Source organism: Neopsephotus bourkii, unplaced genomic scaffold (assembly GCF_033783945.1).
Source record: "Neopsephotus bourkii isolate Nb327-2 ecotype Australia unplaced genomic scaffold, CSIRO-AGI_Nbou_v1 NB_735, whole genome shotgun sequence".
Classification (NCBI taxonomy): domain Eukaryota; kingdom Metazoa; phylum Chordata; class Aves; order Psittaciformes; family Psittacidae; genus Neopsephotus; species Neopsephotus bourkii.
The window spans coordinates 288,141-306,290 of NW_026901233.1; the positions used below are offsets into that span (position 1 = coordinate 288,141).

General features: G+C 48.3%; 2 protein-coding genes across 3 annotated transcripts in view; both read left to right on the forward strand.

Moving 5' to 3' along the window:
• The window catches only part of LOC133212692 (ankyrin repeat domain-containing protein 11-like), a 198,807-nt gene extending 185,517 nt beyond the window's left edge, over positions 1-13,290 (forward strand). For both annotated transcript variants that reach the window (XM_061354378.1, XM_061354377.1), the window contains exons 9-13: positions 1,514-8,226; positions 10,193-10,291; positions 10,398-10,541; positions 11,713-11,805; positions 12,112-13,290. In XM_061354378.1, coding sequence (XP_061210362.1) covers positions 1,514-8,226; positions 10,193-10,291; positions 10,398-10,541; positions 11,713-11,805; positions 12,112-12,297 — 7,235 coding nt within the window. In that variant the 3' untranslated portion in view covers positions 12,298-13,290. The remainder of the gene's footprint in view (positions 1-1,513; positions 8,227-10,192; positions 10,292-10,397; positions 10,542-11,712; positions 11,806-12,111) is intronic.
• On the forward strand, positions 12,571-16,368 carry LOC133212693 (putative solute carrier family 22 member 31). The gene is made up of 5 exons (XM_061354379.1): positions 12,571-12,780; positions 14,941-15,439; positions 15,560-15,713; positions 15,766-15,927; positions 15,999-16,368. Exons 1-5 carry the CDS (start codon positions 12,571-12,573, stop codon positions 16,366-16,368), a joined length of 1,395 nt encoding a protein of 464 aa, XP_061210363.1.
• The last annotated feature ends 1,782 nt before the right edge of the window (positions 16,369-18,150 follow it).

Genomic DNA, 18,150 nt, shown 5'->3' on the forward strand with positions numbered 1-18,150 from the left:
GAGGGGTGACCTTATTAGTGTATATAAATATATAAAGGGGGAGTGTCACGAGGATGGAGCCAGGCTCTTCTCAGTGGCAAACAATGAAAGGACAAGGGGAAATGGGTACAAACTGGAACACAAGAGGTTCCACTTAAACTTGAGAAGAAACTTCTTCTCAGTGAGGGTGACAGAACACTGGAACAGGCTGCGCAGGGAGGTTGTGGAGTCTCCTTCTCTGGAGACATTCAAAACCCGCCTCTACACGTTCCTGTGTAACCTTATCTAGGTGTTCCTGCTCCGGCAGGGGGATTGGACTAGATGATCTTTTGAGGTCCCTTCCAATCTCTAACATACTGTGATACTGTGATACTGTGATGCTGTAAATAGTCTGGGGGGGGGGGGGGGCTGGGAAGGTAAGGGAATGTCTTCATAGGTTTACCACCCGAGGAGGGGAAAAAAGAAGTGTAGTTGTTAAACACTTCTATTATATACCTCCCAAAGTATAGAGGTGGTGACCACAGTGGGAACCCAAGCCAGATCAGTTTCATTATCAATGAGTCTATTGTATTACAGGTCATTACCATAAAGTACAGTGAAACAAGAACCTTAGCCCAAGCCCTCCAGCCGATGAACACTAACACAGCAAATACCGGCTGTAAGTAAGGTACGACGTGCTGAAACTGTGAGATCAAGAGCAACAGCTTTGAGAGCCAATAAATCAGTATTGTGACGAGTGACTATTAATCTGAAAACAATGCTTATCACAAATATGATTAGACACACTCCGGTCAGACCTGTTGTTATCTCAACCTATTGTGCTCCATTTTCGGCACCGCAAAGAACTGTCGTGGTTTAAGCCCAGCCAGCAATCCAGAACCATGCAGCTGCTCGCTCACTCCCACCTCTTCCTCCCCGCACTCCCATAGGGATGGGAAGGGCAATCGAAAGACTGTAACTCCTATGGGTTGAGATAAGAACAGTCCAGTAACTAAGGTATAACACAAAACCACTACTGCTACCACAAATAATACTAATGATAAGGGAAACAGCAAGGAAAGAGAAAGCAACCACTCACCACTTGCTGACTGATATCCAGTCCAACCCGAGCAGTGATCTAGCCCTTCCGGGTAACTGCCTCTGGTTTCTATACTGGCCATGATGTGCTGTGATATGGAATGCCTCTTTGGCTGGTTTGACTCAGGTGTCCTGTCTCTGCTGCTTCTCGACTTCTTCTCCTCCCTGGCAGAACATGAGACTCAGAAAGTCCTTGGTCAGAGTAAACATTACTTAGCAAGAACTAAAAACATTGGTGTTATCAACGTTATTTCCAGGCTGAAAGTCAAAAACGCAGCACTGCACCAGCTTCTAGGGAGAAAAATGGCTGCTACTGCTGAACCCAGGACACTTAGCAAAGGCTTGGTAAGGCAGAAGGGCAGCAGGGCTGTTCACAGGGATCATGTCTGCAGCAGACTGATGTTCCCTCCCCAAAACCCCTCACAGCCCTCAACGTGTTGTTCTTCTCTGTCTACAGAGACCTCAGAAGAGGAGGATGCCCCTTCCTTCGCTCCCTCCAGTTCTGTTGATGGCAATAACACAGACTCAGAGTTTGAGAAGGGTTTGAAGCACAAGCCCAAGGTCCAGGAACCCCCCAAAGCCATCACCCTGGTGAAGGATGAGTATGAATTTGATGAGGACGATGAGCAAGACCGGGTCCCGCCAGTCGATGACAAACATTTGCTGAAAAAAGATTACAGAAAAGAGACTAAAACAAACAGTTTCATTTCCATACCCAAAATGGAAGTGAAAACCTATGCTAAAAATAACACAATTACACCAAAGAAAGTTTCCCACCGCATCTTGTCGGATAGTTCGGATGAGGAGGAGACTAGTGTTGCTGTGGGGACGGAGGAGAAACTGCAACTTTCAACCCACTCAGTACTGCCCAGCAGCAATATTCGGGAGCCCACAAGCACAAAGCCACAGAAGGAGAAAAGCAAAGTAAAAAAGAAGCGGAAGAAGGAAACAAAAAGCAAGGAGGTTCGGTTTGGCAAAAAAAATGAGAAGTTTTCTTCCTCTGAATCAGAGAGTGAAAACATGGAGAGTGAGGATGATAGAGACTCTATTCAGAGCTCTAGCTGTGTAAAGGACTCTATGCTAGTGCTAAAGGAATCCTCCTTGCTTAACTCTCTGTGTGCCTCATCGACATCTTCTCATGGGAGTTTATCATCCCAGAAACATAATGCTAATCTTATAGAACAGCATTCCAAGCACTGGAGGATGGACAATTGGAAAACCATATCTTCTCCAGCTTGGTCAGATGTCGGTTCCTTATCAGACTCCACAAGGACAAGACTGACGAGTGAGTCAGACTACTCATCTGAGGACTCGAGCTTACAGTCACTAAAGCCAGTCAGGAAGAAACCAGAGCACAAAAAGAAAAACAACACACACAACACTGTTTCTGTGAAAAAAAATTCATTCCATAGCAATGTGGATGAAGCAATTCCAAAGCTGGACAAGGAGGGGAAGGTTGTTAAAAAGCATAAAACAAAGCATAAACATAAAACTAAGGGGAAGGGTCAGTGTCCCATCAGCCAAGACATTAAAATAATCAAAAAGTTTTCTTTTGAGTTTGAGGACTCTAAGCAAAAGCCTGAGAAAGGCTTTATAGTAGAGACAGAAGATCCAATCGAAAACAAATTTAAAATATTGAAGCATGAGCGAGAACACAGTAAGAAGGAGGAAAAGCTCCCCAAAGGTAAAGTGGAGGAGAAGGAATCGTTGTTTAAAGATGATACTGGAAAATCCTCAAAAGAGGAGAAATCATTAAGAAAAGTTAAAGATATGAGCAAATCCATCAGAGAAGGATTAAGTAAATCAGAAAAAGAGAAACCTGTAAAGGAGAAGTCTCCCAAAGAGGAGAAGCTGAGAACACACAAGGAGGAGAGAAAGAAAAAGTCAAAGGACAAGCAGTCAAAATCTGAAAAGAAGAATGAGATAAAGGAGGAGAAGGTTTCTAAACTAGAGAAAGAAAAATCCTTCAAAGAAGAGAAAGAAAAATGCAGAAAAGAAAAAATTAGCAGGGATGAGTCTGGGTTTGATGAGTTTAATAACAAAACCCAATTTCCTGACAGTGAGGACACCAAATTCATCCTTTCAGATGATCAGCAAGAGAGGTGGTTTTCAGACTTGTCTTCTGATTCATCCTTCGACTTCAAAGGTGAAGATAGCTGGGATTCTCTAGTAACAGATTTCAGGGAGATTAAAAATGACACCATGGCAAAACTAATCATAGAACCTGTAAAAGAGGAAATTAAAGACAAGAAAAAGGAAAATAAAACAAAAGATAAGAAGGAATACAATGAGAAACGTAATGAAAAGGACACTTTCTTAAAGAAGAAAGAGAGAGACTATGTGGACAAAATCTCCGAGAAGAAAAAGGACCAAACAGACAGACACAAAGTTGCTCCTGGTTATTTGCCTGAGAAGGATAAGAAGAGGAAGGATTCTGCGGAGAGTGTCAAGGATAGGAAAGAAAAAGATACAGGTGAAACCACCAAAGACAGAAAAGATTCATCTGAGGGCTCTAAAGATCGAAAAGACACCAAAACAAAGCAGGAGGAGCCCTATCGAGACGACTTTAAAGAATATGGCTGTGAAACGTTCTTCAAGGATAAGTCTGACCCTGAATTCAGTGGTAAAGCTCTGGAGAGTTGGGAGAGACATCATTCCTTGAAGGAAAAAGAGAAGAAAGATGCTCCTGATAAAGAAAAAAAAGAAAAGGTAAAGTCAGAAAAATACAAGGAAAAATTCAAAGAAGGTGACAAGGACAAAAATGAAAAAGTTGCTCCTGAGAAAATCCTGAAAGACAAAGAACTAGACAAGAGTTTAAAAGAGAAAAAAGAAACTAAGGAGAAGTACAAAGACCTGCACAGCAAAGACAAAGAAAGGAAGAGTTCTTTTGACCTGGTTAAAGAGAAGAAAGAGAAAAACTTCTCCTTGGATCGAGAGGACTTCTCTGAGAAAAAGGATGAGAAGAAAGGCAAGGAGAAAAGCTGGTACAGCATTGCAGACATCTTCACGGATGAAAGCGAAGATGAAACAGATGATTACATCTTGAGTGGGTTCAAAGTCAGCGACTCTGCTGGGAGTGACATCCATTGTCTGGACAGTCTGCAGGAGAAGGATGATGGTGCAGCTGCTGAGAAGGATCTGTACCCCGAGAAGCACCGCAAATACTCCTCTGACCGTCAACAGTCAGGAGAGAAGCAGAAAGATAAGGACTCCAAGGAGAAGAAAAAGGACAAAGGGACATTAGAAGGGGGAAAAGAGAAGAAGGAGAAGAGTTCCTTTGAAAAACACAAAGAGAAGAAAGATAAAGACTCTACTGAGAAGTATAAGGACAGGAGAGACAGAACATCCATAGATTCCACTCAAGAGAAGAAAAACAAGCAAAAGCTCACAGAAAAGGTTGAGAAGAAACATGCCAATGATGATAAAGTGAAAAGCAAGCATAAGGAGAAGCTGGATAAAGAGCATTCCAAAGAGAAAAGGTCTTCGAAAGGAGGGGAATTGGAGAAGAGCCTGCTGGAGAAATTGGAGGAGGAGGCTCTGAACAACTATAGAGATGACTCCAATGACAAAATCAGCGAGATCTCTTCTGACAGTTTCACAGATAGAGGACAAGATCTGGGACTGACCAGCCTCTTTGAGTCTTCTAACCTCTCTCTTACTGATGCCACTGAAGAAAAGTTTAAGGACTCTCTCCCTTTACCCTGCTTGCAGGACAAACTCAAGGAGAAGGAGAGAAACAGACATTCCTCATCTTCATCAAAGAAAAGTCATGAGAAAGAAAAAGCAAAGAAGGAGAAGACAGAGAAAAAGGAAAAAACAGAAGAATTCAAAGATTCCATCAGCAGAAAGGATTCCACTCATTATGAAAAAGATCTCTCCGTGGATGGGGAGGCATTTAGCACTACCTACAACATGAAGGCAGAGACTGATGAGGAACCAGAGAAAAGCACTGACTGCTTATTTTCTGAAAAGAAAGATAAATATGATTCTGAAAGAGAGCTGTCAAAGAAGGTGGAAAAAGACAAGAGTTATGTCTCCAACACCATCAGCACAGCTAAAGAGAAGAAGAAGCGAGATAAACACAAGGAAAAATGGAAGGAGGAAAAGGAAAAACATAGAGACAAACATGCAGATGCTTTCTTCAAACATCACAAAGATGAGCCAAAGTCAATGCTTAAAGACAAGGACAGTCCTCAAGTTACCACCTTTAAAGATAAATCAAAGGAGGACAACCTCAAATTCGGCGAAACCAAACTGAAGGAGAAGCTCAAGGAGAACCAAGAGAAAGACAAATCAGAGTCAATAAAAATAAGCAATGGGAATGAAAAAATAACCCTTTCCAAAGACAGCAGCAAGAAAGATGCCAGGCCAAGGGAGAAACTTCTGGGAGATGGCGATTTGATGATGACCAGCTTTGAGAGGATGCTGAGCCAGAAAGACCTGGAGATTGAGGAGCGCCACAAAAGACACAAAGAGAGAATGAAGCAAATGGAGAAAATGAGGCACAGATCTGGAGACCCCAAATTAAAGGACAAACTTAAAAGCTCAGAAGATGTGCGCAAGAAGAGTATGGATCTGGCAATGAAGAAGCCATTAACACTGGATACTCAGCTCAAGGACAAGAAACTTAAAGAGTTGGGTCTGCTGACTCCTATACTGTCACCAGAAAACAAGGCCCAACCTGCTGTTGGGACAGACTCTAAGGACTGGATAACAGGTCCTCAGCTGAAGGAGATCCTCCCAGCATCTCCCAGGCCAGATCAGAACCGGCCAACAGGAGTCCCAACCCCGGCATCCGTCGTCTCTTGTCCAAGCTATGAGGAGGTGACACAGACACCCAGGACTCCTTCATGCAGCAACGAAGACTACACGGACCTGATGTTGGAATGTGTGGACTCGCAGCACTCGCTGCCCATATCCACCATGTCCATGAATGCCTATTCTCCATCCTTCTTCGACAGATATGCCAATGTTTCCAGTGGGCTCCTTGAGAACCCAAGTCAGACTCCAGCTCAGACCATACCCCCCACAAACCTTTATCGTTCCATCTCAGTTGATATCAGAAGGGCACCTGAAGAAGAATTCAGTATCGGAGATAAATTTTTCAGACAGCAAAGTGTTCCAGCGGCATCAAATTATGACTCTCCAGTGCAGCATTTAATGGAGGAGAAAGTTCCACTTTCTTCTGTCCCTGCTGAGAAATTACAGTGTTTATCTCCTGGGTATTACTCACCGGATTATGGGGCTTCATCACCCAAAGTGGAAGCTCTGCACTGTGTGCCACGATCTGTCAGTGAAGTCGCTCAGTCAGCTGAAAATGTCTTTTGTGGTTTACAAGCAAAATCCTCCCCTTCCCACAGAGACAAATTGGCTCCTTCGGTAGAAAATGCTCTTCCCCCTGACCTTGGCATGCCCTTGGATACTACGGAAGAGCAGCAAGCTACAGCTTCCATTATGCCACCAGAATCTACCTATTTACCACCAATTGAGGAAAACCATTTTAGTTCAAGTATGCCAGAACAAAACAATATAGACTGGGATAACCCTCCTTCCAGGAACGCTGACACTGCCATTCCTCCCAGCCTGATGGGTAACCCAACAGAGCACTCGGTCAGCTGGTCCATGGGCTCAGAGCTTCTGATGAAATCTCCTCAGAGGTTCTCTGAGTCCCCTAAACCTCCACTCTGTTCCCTAGAGCAAATTCATACTACACCAGTAGCCTTCATTCCCACAGATACTTCCTACTCTGTTTCTCCCATATCTTATCCACTGTCAGTGTCTGAACCAGGGCTCGATGAAATCAAGGAAGATGCTGAAGAAGCAGTTCCAGGAGAAATAGCAAATGGTGAAGAGCAAGCTCCATATATGTCCCCTACTAGGTTAGACATGTTCTTCAATAACTGCAAGCCTCTTCCAGAAGACGCACCTGAGATAGCTCCAGAGCCCCCTTGTATGCCAGCAGAACCTCAGGCAGAAGTTGTTAGTGCACCAGAAAACAACTATTTGGAAAACAATAATGCTGTACCTGCAAATACAGAGGAGGCGGTAACGTGGCCTGATCCCTTCACAAATACAGAAGATGACTTGGACCTCGGCCCCTTCTCATTACCAGAGCTGCCATTACAATCTAAGGATGTTGCAGAGATGACCAAGGCAGAAGTGGCAGAAGAAAGTTCAGCAATGGCTTCAGAAGCAAGCACTGGGGCCATCAAAGCGAGCACATCCGTAATAGTATCCGGTGAGCCAGAGGAGCCACTGGCCAACCAGGCAACTGCTGTCCTGCCCATGGAGACAGAGCTGCAAGCAGAAGAGCAGAAATCAGAAGTCGCTGCACAAGAAGCTACCTCAGAAGCACTGAATATAGCTGAGGAAAAAGGAGTGGAGGACTCAGAAGCACAGATTTCCCAGCAGATGCCATCTGAGTCTGCTCAGGCAGAGAGCAAAGAGGTTGAGGCCATACATGAAGACCTGTCTTCCTCTGGTGGGGTGGCAGAGAACAGCTCCCAGACCTATCCCCCACCTGTGGCCACTGTTGAGGGCAGTGCTCCACAGGAGGATGCTTTGGCACACAGTGGGAGCCAAGTCCCTTCCTCCCAGGCAAATGCACGTCCAGGCAATGCTAAAGCAGAAATTGTTGAACCAGTACAAAAAACAGTAGCAGAAGCTCCCAAACTACCCAAAATGGAAGAGATTCCTCAGCGGATTACAAGGAACCGGGCTCAGATGCTTGCTAACCAAAACAAGCAGAACACTGCTGCTTCTGAGAAGGAATTTCCTCCTGTTTCTGCACCTGCCACACGTGCCAAGGGCCGTGTTACAGAGGAGGATGATTCCCAGGCTCAGCACCCGCGCAAGCGCCGCTTCCAGCGATCCAACCACCAGCAGCTGCAGCAGCAGATCAACACATCCACCCAGCAGACGAGGGAGATGATACAGCAAACACTGGCAGCTATTGTAGATGCTATAAAACTGGATGACATTGAACCTTATCACAGTGACAGGTCCAACCCCTACTTTGAGTACCTCCAGATCAGGAAAAAGATTGAAGAGAAACGGAAAATCCTCTGTTATATTACTCCCCAAGCTCCACAGTGCTACGCTGAGTATGTCACCTATACAGGCTCCTACCTGTTGGATGGCAAGCCTCTAAGCAAGCTCCATATTCCAGTGGTGAGTCACCTTCTCTCTTTAAACCACAGCAGTAGGGACTGTCCCCTCCCTTGCTGCTGCAAGCACAGCCAGACTGTTCCCTATGCACCGTCATCACCCTTGCAATGCTGACAGTGCCCCAGCCATGGCTTCAGCCTACTTTTAGAACATGCCCATGAAGACAAATCTAAGCCTCCGTAAGTGGATGGCTGCATGATAAATGCATCCTCTGAGATGCTGTACTTTTGCAGAGGAGACCTTGACCTGTGCTTAGGAACCTGAGGTTTGTTCAGGTTTTAGGGCAGGTTTATATGAAGCCATTGGATTTGAGGCTGTAAGGCAAAACTGCTTTTCTGAGCAGCATAATAATTAGATGATGAACCTAGAGGACAGTAGGAAAAAGATGGCTCTTAACTCCTGCCTTTGTTTTTCCAAGCTCTGATATTTGACTTGCCAGAAGCACTCACTCCTTGGCAATGGGATCTGCATTTCACTGCTGTGCTGCATGAATGGACTTGCTAATAGAAGTGCATCAATAAACTCAGTGCTGCAGGCAGTTAATCTGGGATCCAGCCTGGAGGAGGAGGGTCAATATGACCAGCTGTGTCAGGCTTTGTTCCATGCTGCAGGCAGGTGGAATGTCCTGGTCTGTGGATATTTCTGTGCAGCATAGTCCATGCAGGACCTGTTAGAGAGCAGTGTAGGGGAGAAGGACCTGGGGGTCCTGGTGGACGACAGGGTGACCATGAGCCGACACTGTGCCCTTGTGGCCAAGAAGGCCAATGGCATCCTGGGGTGTATTAGAAGGGTGGTTAGTAGGTCGAGAGAGGTTCTCCTTCCCCTCTACTCAGCCCTGGTGAGACCTCATCTGGAATATTGTGTCCAGTTCTGGGCCCCTCAGTTTAAGAAGGACAGGGACCTGCTGGAGAGAGTCCAGCGCAGGGCAACTAAGATGATTAAGGGAGTGGAGCATCTCCCTTATGAGGAAAGACTGAGGGAGCTGGGTCTCTATAGTTTGGAGAAGAGGAGATTGAGGGGTGACCTTATTAGTGTATATAAATATATAAAGGGGGAGTGTCACGAGGATGGAGCCAGGCTCTTCTCAGTGGCAAACAATGAAAGGACAAGGGGAAATGGGCACAAACTGGAACACAAGAGGTTCCACTTAAACCTGAGAAGAAACTTCTTCTCAGTGAGGGTGATGGAACACTGGAACAGGCTGCCCAGGGAGGTTGTGGAATCTCCTTCTTTGGAGACATTCAAAACCCACCTGGACACGTTCCTGTGTAACCTTATCTAGGTGTTCCTGCTCCGGCAGGGGGATTGGACTAGATGATCTTTTGAGGTCCCTTCCAATCTCTAACATACTGTGATACTGTGAGTTACTATTTCCATGAGTTAATACATGCTTAGTCTGCCCCGGCACCACAGTGGTTGCAGCCTGTGCTCACATCTTGTTCCTTCCTAGAACTAACCCAGAGCCCCCTGCTCCTCTGTTCTGCAATTGGGCTGTGCTTGTGGAGCACCTTGCTCCCCAGGAGAGTGCAGGACAGATCAGGACACAGGTACCCTTCCCACCAGTGCGCAGACTGGGCTGCTCCTGGCAGTATTTCTCTAATAGTGTCATCCCCTTTGTCAGACACACTCAGGCCCCTTTACAAATTGCCCTTGCAGCATGTGGGGTAGTGTAAGCTCTGGTTCTGCAGGCTGAGCTCATTTCTCAACACTGGACACCTCTTGCCTGGTCTCACTGCTCACTGTAGTCTGGGCATGGGCAGGATGTTGTCCTTTGCCAACTGCCTGCTGAGGAAAAAGGCAGAGTTGCTTCTCCGGCGAGCTCAGTACATTACCCTGCGAGGTGGCACCAGCTCCCTTGGCCAATGTGCTGCAAGCAGGGTGCTGTGTGGCAGGGGGTACAGGCAGCCTCCCCAGGAAGGACACCCAGCAGCAGTGCTGGCTCTAACCACCTGTTGCCGTGTGCCTGCAGATCGCGCCACCACCGTCGCTTGCTGAGCCTCTGAAGGAGCTCTTCAAACAGCAAGAAGCTGTGCGGGGAAAGCTGCGGCTCCAGCACAGCATAGAGCGGGTAAGGGAGCACACCTAGGAAACTCCTGCTGGGGAAGAGGTCCTGGATTTCCTCTGCTGGGGAGACTGAGGCTGCCATGCTCACTGGTTCATTTGCTCTTCCTCAGGAGAAGCTCATCGTCTCCTGTGAGCAGGAGATTCTGAGAGTCCATTGTCGGGCAGCAAGGACTATTGCCAACCAGGCTGTGCCTTTCAGTGCCTGCACCATGCTGCTGGACTCCGAGGTCTATAACATGCCTCTAGAAAATCAGGTCAGTGCCTGTCTCAATGGTGGAGGAGTGTCTCAGAGGTGCTATGTGAGACCCTGAGGGGGATGTGCTTTTCTGGATAGAGGGAGGGATGTAGGCAGGAGTTCCTAATGCTCTCCCTGCTCAGGTCCCTGTCACCCACCATGGCACACAGATGCAGGACATGCTGCAGGAGCCCTGCATCTCCTATCTGACCCTGCAGGTTGCCTAATCTGACTTAGTTTCTGGTGTCGCATGTTCTGGGATACCCCACATGCATTCCAGGGAAGGAAACATCCAGGAACATGGGGATACAGAGAACACATTGTCTTGTTAGAAGCAGAAATGACTCATGTTTATCAGAGAGTCTCAGGACTGTCTGCCCTTCTTGATCAGGATCATCCACACCCTTGAAAGGTTTCTTTTACTACACTCTGGGATATCTTGTAGGACACTCCAGGATATCTTTTCCTGTTGAAGGAAGGGGAGAGAACCATTAAATTGATGTGTCTGAATAGTGGCTTTGAAAGAGCCAGGCTCCATCTCACAGCCTATAAGAAATGGTCATTTCTTCTTTCAATTTCCCATCATTCTGTGCCAGAGAAGGGGGGAATCATGTCTGGTTTCTGCAGCCGGTGGCCATGTGGCTGCAGTTGGTCCTGTGCCATCTTGCCAGCACCCTCTTCAGCCCTTCAGCTGCTGCCAGCCTGGCTGATCAGGGAAGCACACTGCTGCATTGCAGGAGGGATCCTGTGCAGGAACAGGATCCTGTAATTCATTAGTGACCTGGTGTATTTATCCCAGAGCCTTGATTTATCCCCCAGCATTTCCCAGCCAACTGTCTGTGCTTCTATAGCAAAGACATTACAATCTTGGGCACGAGTTGAAGCAGCCAAGAGAGATGTGAGTGCTCTGAGGGACTGGCACAGAGAGATTCTCTGCAAAACAAGCAGAGATGGGGAATGCATGTGTGCATGAATGTGTACATTGCTGCCCAAGGCTTAAGTCTTGGCAGAGTGCTGCACAAGCAGCTGGGATCAGCATGCTCTATTCTCCTCCCTGCAGGCACCTTTCTTGTTTCTGATGAGTGTGTGTTCTAAGAGGGGTTGGAATATGGCCTGTTAGACCTGTAACTGCTTAAAGTAACAAAACCAAAAATCTCCTGTGCAATTCCCTTGTGCTGTATTTTGCTTAGGGAGATGAAAACAAATCAGTCAGAGACCGTTTCAATGCACGACAGTTCATTTCCTGGTTGCAAGATGTGGATGACAAGTACGATCGAATGAAGGTGAGAGGTGCAGGAGTCCCAGTGCTCCCGGCTGCCGCTGTAGTGCATAGCCAACATCAGTTCCTGCTGCTCTGCCTCCTGCCAGGAGGGATTCCCCAGGAGGGGTCATGGCTGTTGCTGTACCCTGGAAGCTGCCTTTGTGGTTTCCAAACGCCTGCTGGGATGTGTGTGGCATCCTTTGCTGCTCTGCCCACCATAATGGCTTCATGTCCCTTGCCTTTGCCAGGTGGAATGTGCAGCAGGAGCCTTTCCTGCCCTCTCCTGCCCACCCCTCATATTTGCTTGTTCTTTTTTCCCCTGATCCAGACATGCCTGCTCATGCGCCAGCAACATGAAGCTGCTGCCTTGAACGCGGTGCAAAGGATGGAATGGCAGCTGAAGGTGCAGGAGCTGGACCCCACGGGGCACAAATCCCTCTGTGTGAACGAGGTGCCCTCATTCTATGTGCCAATGGTCGACGTGAACGACGACTTTGTGCTCTTGCCGGCATGACTGTTCAAAGCCAGGAGACATCGCTGAGCACTGGCATGGACAGGAGCAATCTGAGGTCAGGCGGTCAAGCTCACATTCACCCTTACCGCTTGCTGATGAATCCCTGGTCAGAGGAGGAGGAAGCAGCTATCAGAAAAAAACAATAAGAAAAATAATTGCACTTTCTTCACAACATGTCCCTCACTTCTGAACTGATGGTAGCTCTGCCAGGCAGTGGGCCAGGGTGCATCTCCTTTCCAACCAGCTGCTGTGGCAGGGAGGCAGCCAGGCTGCATGGGCAGCGGGTACGCACAGGCTGAGAGACTGACAGAGGCATGGAGGGAGGAGGCCAAGGACACCATTTGCATGTTGCAGAAGCTGCTGAGCAGTGCCAGCAACCACATGATTCATGAACTTGTGAACACCATGATTTCAAGCTCTCTGTTTTCCACCGGTGGTGGATCTCTTCTCGGAGAAGCTGAAGCAGGAAACCATGGGGGGAGGGTGGGGGGTGTTTGAGTTTCTCATTCCATCCTGGGTATGTCTAAAAAAAAAAAGTAGAAACAAAAAGACAGTGTCTGAGGTGGGCAGCTGTGGCTCTGAACGTGTGGACAGATCTGGTGCCCACAGCAGCTGCTCACCAGCATTTGGGAAGAGCAGGGGAGCTGCTGAAGAGGCATGGCCGAGCAGGCAAATGGTGACACAAAGAAAGGACTTTGACAACTCTGTTTTTAATGGAGTAAAATCCATGTGGTTTGTTGTTTTCCTTTAATCTTGGGCATTTCGTTTCTCTTTCTGAGAACATAACTTGAAAACACTACAGAGCCAATACGCATATAAAGAAAAATTGTATCCCATAAATGCTGTACAGTTTTTATATACATTAATAGTGTACTTTTGCTGCCTTCTAGATAATTTATTTTGCAACACATTACTGCACAGTTGTAAATAACTTATGTAATGTAACATCACTTTCAGTTATGTGTAAATAAATAAATAAATTAATTAAAATTATCTTTCTATGTATAGTTCACCCTAGGCAGCACTTTCCCTCTCAAGGAGAAAATACGGTCCAGGATGGTGTGCAGTGTCCCTTGGAAGTCCATCTGATATGCTCAGGTATGCAGGGGTGGTCCGACCCATGGGCCATGCTACAGGGATCTCTGAATGCTCACCTGATTTTTAGCACCACATCGGTTTTCTCCTTCCCCAGGAAGGGAGGTGGCTTCCCAGCAGCCAGGGCAAACTGGAGCCCAGGAGCCTGCAGCAGGGCTTGCAGCACCAGGTGCTTCCTTCTGTGGTGCTGCTGCCCTTGTGCCCTGGGACAGGCACCTTGCCAGGCTCCCAGGGTGCTGCTCCAGACACCGCTACACTCCCACCACCTCCTGCTCTTCTTTTTAATAATGACCCTCAGAAATAGGTTGCAGGGATCACTGATGCCCTGTGGCTCAATTCACCCTTGTGGGGCTGGTGTTGGGCAGCACAGCTGGGAGCACTATGTGCCATGCAGTGCCATCCCCACCAGCATAGAGCATCCCTCTGGCATAGAGTTATAGAATAGATTTGGGTTGGAAAGGACCTTAAATATCATCTAGTTCCAACCTCCTGCCATGGGCAGGGACACCTTCCACTAGACCAGGTTGCTCCAAGCCCCATCCAACCTGGTCTTGAACGCTACCAGGGGTGGCGCAGCCACAGCTTCTCTGGGCAACCTGTGCCAGGGCCTCACCACCCTCACAGGGAAGAATTTCTTCCTTATATACAACCTAAATCTCCCCTGTTTAAGTTTTAAACCCATTACCCCTTATCCTAGGGACCTGTGCCACCATATAGCCTTATCACCCCTTTGGCTGTACAACTTCCCATGGAGCAAGGCCAAAAGAAATGCAGATGCAGTTTTGCAGATTTGGAGCACCAGGACAACATTGTTGTCCTTCAGAGATTGTGACTGTAAATAAATTTCAAATAGAAGAGAGAAAACCAAAAAGCTTGTTTGCAACTCGGCTGCTTTGTTGACGCTGGGTGCAAGGGGGGCCCTGACCAGTTCCTTTCCCAGGGGGTTCAGACCCCAGCTGGATATTGCTGAATGAGAAAAGTGGCCAGTACTTTATCTCTATATTGACTCGTCGATGGTGGCAAATGCCCTGTGGGGGTGGTTGCAGCAATGGAAGCAGAGCAACTGGCAACACAGAGGTAAACCCATCTGGGCTGCTGCACTCTGGCAACACCGCACCCCAGAGAGAGCTGAGTCAGAAAATGGGACTCATTTCTGGAACAACCTTATAGACACCTTTGAGGTTTAGGGGGACCTGGGTGCATCTGTGGGTGCTCAAAGCCAGGCCCTGGCATCCCCGGCTGCACCCCAGGACCCCCAGCACCAAACAAGTGGGTGCCTGGGCCTGGAGCACCATGGAGTTGTGGGGGAGTTAACCGGACTTGAGGGGGGGGCAAATCGGGCTTGGGGAGGTGAACCAGGTTGTCTGGGAGGAGATAAATCGAGCTGGGAGGTGGCAAACCGGGTTACGGGGAAGAACTGGACCAGAATGGGGGGTTGGGTGGCGAACTGGGCTTGGAGGGGGGCGAACCGGGCTGGGGGCTGGACTGGTCTTGGGGGTTGAATCGGTGTGGGGTGAACCCGGAGCTTACAGGGCTGACTGGCGAAAGGCAGAGCCCCGGGGACGGGGGTGTGTCGGTCCAACGTGGGCGGGGCTGGGGCCAGGCGGGGCGGTCCCCGCGGTATTTGGTTGGCCCCGATGCCGCCCCCACCTGCCCGTGGAGCCGGAGCCTGATCCCAATCTCAGTCTGTCGGTCGCGGAGAGCGATGCTGTCGGGGGGTGTCGGCCGCGGGGCCGGCGGGGGGCAAGGGGGTGGACGCCGTGCTTGGCGCTGGGGCGCGGCTGGGCTGGGCTGGGCTGGGCGCTGGGCACCGGGCACCGGGCACCGGGCACCGACCCTCAACACCACTGCCGCCCCGATGCTGCACTCTTGGCGCCGCTGCGCCGCCTGGCGGGGGCCTCCCTGCTCTGCGCCTCCGTCCCGGGCCTCTGCGGCGGCCGGAACCCCTGCCAGCTCTACTGGTACCGCGTCACCGGCCGGCCCAACGGCACTGGGCCCTGCGCATGCGGCTGGCACTACTCCCTGCCCGCCACCGGCCTCCTCCCGGGTAAATGTTTGCTCAGGTTTGAACTTGGCTTCTGGGCAGCATCCCTTTGAAGCCGGGAAGGGGAGATCAGTACCGGAGGGCTGTCAGGCCCTTGGGGAGCCCTGTAACACAAACACTCGTGTCTCAGTGGCCCAGCGCTGCTGCTGGAGTCACCACACTGTCTGTTGGCTACACAGCAGCTGGAGAGGGCCAGGGAGACCCTGAAAGTACTGGCCAAAGGCAATGGCTCCAGCTCTGACAACAGCTCCTGCCACAGGAAATCTTCCACCTGGGTGCATGGTGGGGGCTGCTGAGAGAAACAAAGGCACCATGCCACCTTCCTAAAGCTGTGGTGGTGGGATGGTGACACTTCTAACCTGGGTCCCGCTGTCCATGCAAAGCTGGAAACCCTGTCTAAAGGGGTCTCCACAGGCCTGGTACCATGCCCCCTGCGAGATCTTTGGCACCAGGGTCATCTGGAAGAAAAGTGTCATCCTCGGCTTCACAATGTGAGCAGGCAAGGGGGGCGCTGGGGGAGGGGGTGGTCCTGCCACAGCCCCCTGATCCCACTGTCCCACAGGTTTATTAGCTCTGGCATCTGCCACTGCTTCACCTGCAGCCTGGCCCCCCACCTACTCCACTTCTTTTCCTGCTACTTAGTGCTGGTGGACACCAAGGCGACTGCCTGCCTCTTCTTGACAGCTGAGCGCTTTGGGCACAATGCTATCCTCCTGCTCTGCACCCTCCTCACAGGCATCTCCTCCCTCCTGCTGCTGGCCCTCACCCAGTGTGAGGACAGACTGGGTATCCCTGCTCTCCTGGCTGGGATTAGGAACACGATGCTTGGGGTGGTTTTGTTCAGGATTCAACCCCTGATGGTGCTTTTCCCCCTCACCCAGACCTTGGGGGTAAGGCTAGGAACATGGCATGCCTTTGTTACAGGCCATTAGTGATGCAGACTGCATAATGAGAGAGTACAATCAATTCACAGCTGCAGGCTCTTACAGGGAGAGAATGATCTTAAATAGAAATCAGTATAAATTAAACTTAACCCTTTCACTAGCTGAGCAAAACTCAGAGCTAGGCATAAGGGGGAGGGGGGATATTTGCTTCCGCAGAAGCACCTGAAGGCAGTATATCAGGAAGAAATTACTTAAAAATTGTGCCTTAAAAAGCAGTATTCAGGGTTATAGTTTAACTACAAGACTAACAAGAACATACCTGTTCCCTATACTAAGTTAAGACAATCAATACATAGTTTGAAGGAAACTCTAAACCCTTTCCTTAGTCCGTTACTATTCCTCACATCACTGGAATAGAGTTACCCATCTAATTTATGGTGATAATATAGATCAAGAAGTTCTGGGTCTGTGGAACAACTGTGGGGAGGACTGACCTTTCCCAAACTTGGTGGGTTTTCTTTTCTGTGGTTCTTTTGGGACTATCTGGAGTTAATAATTCTGGTGACTTTCAAAACTCAGTACTGCCTAAAAATATACACACTCACTTTTTTTTTTTTTTTCAGTGGAGCAACATTTGCTGTAAGTAAGTAGAAGGTTGGGTTTTTTGAAACTAAGTTTCAGTGTTCTGGTTCCACTGTGTGCCAGCCTTACTTTTAAAGGTATGACCCTCCAAAAATAAAAGTAATTTGATTGTGTTATCCACATCCCTTTCATAAAATTTAACATTACAAAAAGAGATGTGAAATGTGGCCTTGTAGATTACAGCCTGGGCTTGGGTTTTTTTTTGGTTGGGTATTTTTTTTATTCTCTCTCTGCTATGTCCCCGAGGAGCAGAAACCTGCCTTTTTCCAGCAGGAGGAAAATTGTTCTGTGTCTAAATTTCCTCCTGCTACCCTTTTGCAGAATGCTTCAGGACATGGAGCACAGAGGAACGATAATGCTTTTACAAAACCATTTAATTTAGCAGAGAATTTTTAATTATGAATTGACTCAGAGAAAACTCCTGGAACAAACTTGCCAACAAAGTTTCAAGTTGACAAGCAGGTATTCTTTATTGTGGAACTGTGAGACACGGGCTATAGCTCATCCTAATGTGTATCCCCGAATTGCTACTTAGGCCATCCTTATATAGTCCCTGGGCATACATACATATTCATGAGGCTACACATGAATTACATAATTTTCCAGAAAGTTTCCTGCATGCATACAAAAATGTGATGGTGGTCTTTGAGGGTCGTTTACTTCTCCCAACAATCTTCATGATGCAAAGGGTTAACCAATGTACAGGGGGGTTACTGTTAAGCCACTTGCCTAACAATGTTACTGCTCATTCATGCTTATCATACCGTGTATGCTAGAACAAGATATAAGGACATAGCTATTGTTAAGAGGTAGGGACCCTGATTTGGTTCATGTTCTTTGGACGTCCAGGCCGGCTGAAATTTGCTCTGCGGTTTGGACAATAACCAAGCCTCCTGGGAGCATGTATAACGACTAGGGGTGAAAAGTTGAGGCTCGAGGATGACTTATTTCATCTTGAGACCCTCGCCCACGACCACCAGGTGGCACTGCGCAAGCGTAAAGGACCTTTTAGCTCATTACAATGCGAAGCGAGGATAGGGCATGAATATGTATAGGCGTGTTGTACAACCTCATGCATATGTATAAATATAGAGGATAAATGTAAAGGGGAAACGACGCTGAGGTGCACATGCCTTTGGAGGAGCTATCCCCCATGTGCCTCAGCGCTGAATAAAGCATGACTACTTT

Coding starts and splice junctions, on each gene's coding strand:
- LOC133212693 (XM_061354379.1), top strand. CDS start 12,571: ATGGGCAGCGGGTACGCACAGGCTGAGAGACTGACAGAGGCATGGAGG. Junction 12,781..14,940: donor CAGGAAACCATGGGGGGAGG/GTGGGGGGTGTT, acceptor GACTGGCGAAAG/GCAGAGCCCCGGGGACGGGG. Junction 15,714..15,765: donor AGGAAATCTTCCACCTGGGT/GCATGGTGGGGG, acceptor ACCTTCCTAAAG/CTGTGGTGGTGGGATGGTGA.